The sequence below is a fragment of the Coffea arabica genome, chromosome 11e (assembly GCF_036785885.1).
Source record: "Coffea arabica cultivar ET-39 chromosome 11e, Coffea Arabica ET-39 HiFi, whole genome shotgun sequence".
Lineage (NCBI taxonomy): Eukaryota > Viridiplantae > Streptophyta > Magnoliopsida > Gentianales > Rubiaceae > Coffea > Coffea arabica.
Genome location: NC_092331.1, coordinates 51,313,724 through 51,322,357, shown reverse-complemented (window position 1 = coordinate 51,322,357; position 8,634 = coordinate 51,313,724). Strand labels below are relative to the sequence as shown.

General features: G+C 38.9%; 1 protein-coding gene across 1 annotated transcript; it reads right to left on the bottom strand.

Annotated features, from left to right (window-relative positions):
• Positions 1–4,704: 4,704 nt before the first annotated feature.
• Positions 4,705–7,977, bottom strand: LOC113719064 (uncharacterized). The gene is made up of 5 exons (XM_027244064.2): positions 7,407–7,977; positions 7,017–7,205; positions 6,535–6,648; positions 5,487–5,962; positions 4,705–5,383 (listed from the first exon to the last, which is right to left on the bottom strand). Exons 1-5 carry the CDS (start codon positions 7,897–7,899, stop codon positions 4,772–4,774), a joined length of 1,884 nt encoding a protein of 627 aa, XP_027099865.1. The 5' UTR covers positions 7,900–7,977; the 3' UTR covers positions 4,705–4,771.
• Positions 7,978–8,634: the final 657 nt, after the last annotated feature.

Here is an 8,634-nt window from a genome sequence, read left to right as displayed (position 1 = left end):
CCCCTCTCCCCGATCTAGCCTCAACCAAATCGCAACCAGAAGATCACGCGACCTTCTGTTATCTGGTCAAGGCTAGATCAGGGAGGGTGGAAAGGGAGAGGTGAGGTGTGGTGGGAAAGGGGAGGGGAGAAGGGGAAGAGGAAAGAAAGGGAGGAAGAAGGGGGAGGGAGAGGAAAGAGGAGGAAGAAGGAGATGATGGCCGTGGTGGATGGGGGTGGTGGTAGTGATTTTATTTTTTAATTTTTTCATATATTTGTAGTTGTCTTTGATATATTGTATTTATGTAGTATTTTTGAAGTTATTTTTGTTTGTATACTACTGTAGTATTATATATGGAAATTTATTGTTCAAAAAATGGAGAATCCAAACGGAGCCAATCGCCTTTTGCTTTTCCTAATTTCTTCATCATACGTTCTATATTTCGCTTCAAAAATGTCCTGCCAAAGTTCCAAGAACAAAAATCTACAGTCCAAGAGGCTAAACAGGTACAAGAGGTGCTAAAGAGCTATTCAGTGGCTTCTGGACAGCTAGTGAACTTTGAGAAATCAGCTGTGTACCACAGTAGGAACACCTCAAGGTCAAGGAGAGCAGCCATCTGTGAAGTAATGGGGAACTTAAAAGAGGCAACTAATGGCAGATATCTGGGACTGCCAATGGCGATAGGAAGGACAAAGAACCAAGTGTTTGGCTATATCAAAAGTGCAGTCACTAAAAAGCTGAAAGGTTGGGCAAACAAAATGTTGAGCATGGCTGGGAAAGAGGTACTTATAAAGTCAGTCATACTAGCGATGCCAAACTATGCCATGGCGTGTTTCAAATTGCCAAAAGGACTGTGTGTGGACATTTACAAGAGTATAGCCAAATTTTGGTGGGGAAGCAATGAGCAGGAAAAGAAACTTCACTGGGTTAGTTGGAAGAAACTAGCCGATGTAAAAGGAAGAGGGGGGCTGGGATTCAGGGATTTAGAAGCTTTTAATAAAGCTTTACTTGCTAAGCAACTCTGGAGAATCATTTGCTCTCCAAATTTGCTTATGAGTAAAGTAATAAGAGGCAAATACTTAAAAGATCATAAATCCCTGGACAACCACCCTCCCAATTCAGCGTCCTGGGCATGGAAAAGCATACACAGTGCATGAGAATTATTGGAAGGAGGACTATGGAAGAGAGTAGGAGATGGAACACAGGTCAATATATGGGAGGATAGATGGGTGATAGGGTTAGAGACAGGACGAACTTCAACAACTTGTCCCCCAAATTGCAACTTACAAACAGTCAGCCAGCTCATAAGTGAAGGAAGCTGGAATGAGGAGATTTTACAGCAAGTTTTCAACCAAGAAGAGAGGGAACACATAGCCAGCATACCTCTTAGTGTGTTTAAAAGACAAGATAGATATTTCTGGAATTTTGCGAAATCTGGAGTCTATACAGTCAAGATAGGTTATGCGAGAGCTATGCAGTCTAGCAGTACAGTAAAGAGTAGACAAAAGCTGGAGGGGGAAACAAGCTGGGAGATAAGGAAGCATAGTGTTTGGAAACAACTTTGGAACCTGAACCTAAAGCACAAAATCAAACACTTCATTTGGAAGTGTTTGCAGAATGGTATAGCTGTGAATGATGCTATCTTTAAAAGAACTGGAAAAGGGGATAAGGTCTGTACAATTTGTGGGGAAGGTGAAGAAACAGCTGAACACATGTTTTTCAACTGCCCAAGAGCACAACTGGTGTGGAAAATAGCACCGGTTAGATGAGAGGAGCTGAGAGACTTACAGAGTAATTTGTGGAGATGGTGGGAGGCGGTTGCTCAGACAGGTTCAAAGGAGCTAGGATGGAACATATAGTTTTGACAGCGAATATTCTATGGCAAATCTGGAAAGCACGGAACAAGATGGCTTTTGAACAGCAAAGGAGTGGAGCAAATGATATTGTCCAGAGAGCACAACAAGAATGGCTCGAGTACGAGGACGTGCTGCAGCAGGAAAGGCAATCAACAAGAATGAACGGGCTGGGAATCAGATGGAACAGGTGATGGTACCACGAGTTGAAGGAGTCATCCGAATCAGTACAGATGCATCACTCAACGCAAGGATGATCAGAACAGGAAAAGGAATCGTGGCACGGCATTGGACAGGAAAGATAATAAGAGCTAAAGGAGTAGTAGAATGGAAGAAAGGTGAAGCTCAAATGGAAGAAACATTAAACATTAGATTAGCTCTCCAAATGGCACGTGAAGCAAGCTGGAGGAAGATAGCTATCCTATCAGATTGCAAGACGGCCATAGATCACATTAGATGCAACAATGTACAAGATGGGACTCTAGCAAACATCTTGGAAGACATTGCAGATCCAATACAGGTTTTTGACTACTGCACAATATCTTGGGTGCCTAGAACATTGAATTTAGCAAGTCATAGGCTAGCACTTTTTGCATCAAAGCTAGTTAATGACATAGATTGGGAAGGTGACTTCCCATGTTGGCTGATTGAAGCCAATAGTTTAGATGAAAGGGCTGTTGCCCCTTTTGTAAGTAATCCTTGTAGTATCAAGTGTTAATATATATAAAAGCTAATATCGTTTGTAGAAAAAAAAAATACTTCTATCTCATGCATTGCTTTAACTACTGTAGTTATCGTTCAGAAAATCAAAATCATAATCTCTTCCTAAATTTTAGGTAAACTAGAGGAGAGGATAGTGATATCTCGCAAGTGTACAATTTACCTTCTTTGTACATTAGTGGACTTCAATAACATGTTGCTAGAATTCTTTACACTGTTTTAAATGTTATTTGGTCAAATCATCATTGTTTGGCTCTGTCATCAAAGTAATACTATCTGAATAGTTGACATCTTAGGAGTGTTATTGGCTTAGGACGATGTTCTAGTTGGAAAAGTACAAAATGTGAAGACTCAATAATATAACATAACCAGCAATGCAGTGAAATTTTATCATTATTATTACAATATTTTTGGGGGTAGTAGTAGGAGTGGTTTACAGGATTATAAGTTGCTGGTAGAATCATAAGGATGTGAAGACATAAGAATTAAGTTGTACTACAAAAAAAAAAAGATATAACCTGGATGGATACATGGGCAAGTATTTAAGTTAAAGCAATTGCTGTATGACAACTCCACAAGCTAAGGTTTAGATGGGATCATAACTGCCAGATTGAGAAACAAGACAAAAAATAGAAGACACTTTGATTCAATTCATATGAAAATAGAGAGATAATAATTGGAAGGCTGAACTGCTTATACAATATCATATCTTTTTCAAACACTACAGTATGACGACCAAATGATGGAAATCAAATATACACTCAATTCAATTTAAACAAGATACATTATTTTCAAATGATTTACAGAAAAACTCCTTTATTGCTCTTCAAACTGAGGGTGAATCAAGACTTTCAATCCACCGTTTCCCACGTACCACGGTTAATCTTGAATTTGCCTAGCTGAATCTGCAACAGGCTATGATGAATGATACACCTCAATTGTCTCCAGTGTATCGATGCTTCAAAAGCTGGAGGGAATTTCCTCCAAATTTGAACATCCATCTAGCACCAACTATGGGAGGCAAGGGAAGCTGCTACTTGAGGCGCTCCATTCTTGGAGATCAGTGTTTGAAAGTTTCAAGAACTTGAGACGAGAAAGAGCCTCATCCACCACTTCCCAACGTGGTGCATTGAAGAAATTGTCCCTTATTTTGAGAACCTCTAAGTTTGGTAGCATCCCAATGATTGACATTTCTTTCCAGTCTACATGACTACCTACCAGAGTCACTTCCTCAAGTTTGGAGGAAACTTATTTGGTTGAGGTAAAAAGAATTTTGCCATATTTAAAGTCTGATAATCAAATGTTAATGTTTCTAGCATTCTTAATCTGGAAAGATCAGGGAACTGAGCATATTTCGTAGCATCTGATAATGTTAAATGGCATCCTAAGTTTACAAGATTGGGCATTATTGTTGAACTTGAAGGACGTACCTGAGACATAGTTTGTAGATTGTATAGCACAAAGGGAATTGAAGAAACAAAGGGAGTTGAAGAACTCAAACATGCACTTTCAAATTCCAGTTCCCTTGAATAATGCAAATGCCTCAATTTTACCATTTGCTGAATATCTTCTGGTAAAGTGACATTTTGTCCCTTTTCTGTAACAAGAATGACGGTTTCTAGGTTCCAAAGTTTAGACAAGGGTGGTAGCTTTCGAAGGTTATAAATCCTATGATCCAATTAGTTCAAATGAACAAGCTCCAGTATATTAACCGGAAAGTGGTCCAGGATGATGTTTCCTAAATCCAACACTCTAAGAAGTTTATAGACAAGCGAGTTTTTCTGCTGAAGGGAGATATCTATATGTGTGAATTTGACATCATTTGGAGGTATGTAGTGGAAATCATAAGAATGAAAGCACTTAATATTTTGTGGGCGTCAGTTTACAAGCAGGGTAGTTCTGCTTCAAGGCATTGGCTTCCCAAGAACTTTTAGTTGAATTTATAAGATCTTGAGTGTTTTTTTTTCTTTTATTAAGATCCTGAGTTAGTCAATTTATTGCTAATTGGTTTTCGAGATGAATATCAAAATTCATTATGGTGGTATTCAAGTTGGATTTCAGCTTTTATTCATGAACATGTTTATTGTAACATTCTTCACTCGGTTTTTTCCCTATAGGAAATTCACCTAAATCAATAGATGACAAGCAAAAGTTCTTTACAAACTTGCTCAAACTTTTTCAGTCAGCACGAAATTGACATGAATAAGCAAGGGCAGTGCTTAAGATTCTTGCCCTCTATAACAAAGGCAGTAACGAATTAGGTGATACGCATAGTCGAATATCACATACGACGTTTCCATGAGCACAAGGGCCATCAGACCATAGATAAAGAAGAACACCACAAGGGGTCTGAAGTCAGTAATCACAACCTTCTGCACTATTAATGCTTGGCAACATGCTACGATTGCGAGGACCGCGGAGTAGAAGATGGAAATTATGTTCATCACATAGTAGCAGGGCAGGGAAACATAAAAATCCTCGGTTTCAAATCGCAAAAAGATAATCACAAGCAGGGTCCCCATGGTGAACACAGAGGAGAACAGCCCTCCTGCTAAGTAGAACATCAACAAGCTGAATTCCCAGCGCCGGTTCTTGAGAAAAATGGCCTCTCCAGTCGTTTGATCGAAACCTCCAGGTACAGTAAAAATTGCAGCAAAGTTTATGGTACCAATGAGGACAGACACAATCAACACAGTGTTGGCCAATGCTCTCACAGTTTCCTCAGCCTTTTCACGTAGACTTGCATGGTTCGTCTCAAATACTTGCTTTGCTGTCTTCCCATCAGAATTTTGCAGTTGCCAGAGATATGGATAAGAGTCATATTGAACCCGCTGTGGAGTCAAAGATCAATCATAAGTTGCAAATGGTCTGGAAAAGAAAATTAAATAATATACAACAGGCAATGCAATATTGTTATTAATTTTAATTTGGTACCTTAAACCAGAGGACTTCCCACATCATTTCCAAAACTCCAGGGGGAGTGCTGGGAGGGGATTCCTGGTGTGCTGCGAGATGTATAATGCTATTTCCTTCGTGATCAATAGCACTTAGCATCCTGTCCATGTTAGTACCACTAGTCATCAAGTAGTCGTACAAGAACCATTTTTCCTCCTCCACTGCAATTTGCAGTATATTCCTTCCTTTTCCATCGAAGGTATATGCAGCTTCAGGGTAGACACTGAGGATTTCCTGAACTACCTCAATGATGCCTAGTCTCGTTGCTTGTATTAGTGGATCTGGCATCCTATTTTTCTTTTCTGATGATATCCCGAACTGGCTGCCTTCAAGAACTTTGAACTCTGTATGCACATAATGGCTCCAATCTTCTCTTCTGATTAACTTTTCTGCAAGCATTACTGCACCTGCATGGCTTTGCCTTGCATCATCAATTTCTTTAAGCCAAGGAAAACCTAGAGGATACATCAAATCGGATAAACCATTAATGAGTAACTCCAATGCAAGCGGTTTTGTCAGGGAGATGCATTACATTTCCTAAGCTTTTTGTTCTTCTTCGAATCTGTTATTTTGGCACAAATCTCCTCGGTTGTTAAAAAGAAACACTTTGAAGAGGTTAAATTGGCCAAAATGAATTTCTAGACTTGCAAATCTCCTCGGTTCTCAAAAAGAAACAGTTTGAAGAGGTTAAATTGGCCAAAATGAATTTGTAGACATGCAATTGCTTGTTTATACCTTTTTCTAGGACATGCCGATGAATAAAAGATGTGTGAAGTAAAAGGAAATTGAAGAGAGGATGCAGGCCAAGCTTAATGCCACTTGAAAACTAAATTCTTACATTGTTTAGGCATGAAAAAGAAACTAATTTACTCAAAGGAAACAAGATGTTGTTGCAACTACGAAGGTAGGCTAGACAAGACTATGCTTCAACTCTCAAAAGAAGAATTTGGGAAAACAAAATTTTATCAACATATTCTATCATCACTAGCATGAGTGCATATGAAGTAGATACAAGAAGATGCTTTACCCAAGATATAATTGGCAAAAGAAGATCTTCTGCTCAATTTGTGAATGGAAGCTGAATTGCTTGGTTCTTCTGCACTTTTGACAGGTTGCGATTCCTTGTACAAGACTGGAACACCTGCCAGCAACACAATGAACTGATAGTATCACTCAATTTTGAGGGCATTTAAAGCCTGCTTCCTCGAAAAAACTGTCTGGCAGCGAAAATGGTATTTCAAATTGCTTCTCCATGGATCCCAAAACCATTAAACACTAAATTAGATGATTTTCTTTTGTCCCCAATGTCGGGGAGGGGAGTAATCATATGCTTGATAAAATCTTCATTGACTTCAAAACCATATCACATTCAGCCTAATGATTATTGTCAGTTTGGCTGATCAACTTTGCGGGTAGAGTACTTAAGTACTTAAAGAAATTCGAATGTCTCTTAAGACTGGGAAAAGAATTATGTTGCAACTTGCATGCGGGTAATAACACAGCACTTACAACAATAGATTATAGTTCGGAGTATATGCAGAGGAATGAGGGACTTCATCCCAAGACCTCTGAGCGTGTAGGCAGAACCACTCCTGAAGGACTCTGGTTTTGCAGCCAAAAGATGTAAAGCAGTTTTTCCTTTTTCATTACGTTTGCCAGCAAGATCAGGATACGACTCCGATATGCCAATTGCCAAACCTGTTTGATACAATAGAGCGAAACATGTAGGACTAACATTTAATGCAACAAAATCCCACATCATATTCCACCAGCACAGACCTCGACAAAAGATGAGATAGCATAATCTGGTAAACTGAACAAACATAGTGTTCAAATTCAGCAACAAACTTGACAGCTTTTGCGGAAACAATCAAAATTTTACTTGATAGAAAAGCTTACTGTAACATTTTCCAATGACAGCAGCATGAAGGATTGTGCATCCATCATTCCTCCTCATCATGCAATCACCGATGTACTTTTCCAGAAGTGAGAAAACTTCCTTTTTCCCACATGCAGCAGCCACAAAAAGAGGGGTTTCACCCAGTTTGTTGCTCTCGAACGCTAAATCCTTTTCTGTCCTTAACATGATCTCTGCAACATCCTTGTGGCCAAATCTTGCCGCTTCATGCAATGCAGTGTCGCCATTAACATTCTTTGCCTTCAGATTTTCACTGGTCAAAAGACCATCCTGGAGAAGTAATCTGAAGGCATCCTCATTTCCGTAAATGGCCAGAAAATGGAGAACAGTATCACCAAATTTATCAAGTGGTTTCACACCTTCTTCCCTCCAGAAACTGCGAAAGTTTTCTACTGACTGTTTTTTTCCCTCTAATACTGCTCTATAAGCAGCAGATCGGATGCTCCGATACTCGTTGATTCTTGAGCTTGCCATTTTGGATAGGTACAGAAAAAAATTCTTCAAAGGTTCTTATGAGAGTGCTATATATGTCAAGTAAATCATCCATATATAGCATCCGCATTTCATATATACGAAATGCCAAAGTGGTAATGTACCACTCAACAAAAGAAAAGCTTGGAGGAAATAACAAGCAAGGAATTGCTGCAGTGCCAAAAGTGGAAAGTTAGAAAAGCACTACAACTTACGATTACCAGGACCTTGGAAAGTCCAACGAAGTCTTTTGAAAATGTTTAACCAGACGAACTTATCAATAAATTCCATAAAAATTTATACTAAAATGGTTTTGATGCAATTTAATTAATTACCAGCTAAACATAAAACATAAAATCTGGAAAGAAGCTAGAACATTGGCCATCAACTGAACACCAAAATGTGATAAAGGAAGCTTCGAGTCTCAGACCCCACCAACTACCAAGCTTCTGTTACTCTAACGCCTACTTTATTGTATCGACCTTGAAGCACAAGGAAGGAATAATATTGGACCCAAACAAAAGCCAAGAATAAAGCTGTACGTAAAAGAAACATGGTATATAAAACGTTGACCACTCTATTTACATTTATTTTTGTTGCATTTTTACCCATTGACTAACGGTCAACACTAACGATTGAGCAAAAAAGATATTGAAGACTTCAAAATAATAATTAGTGGAAACAATGTTGGAGAATATCCTTTTTTTTTTTTGTCTGGGGAAGATGTCCGTACTCCTT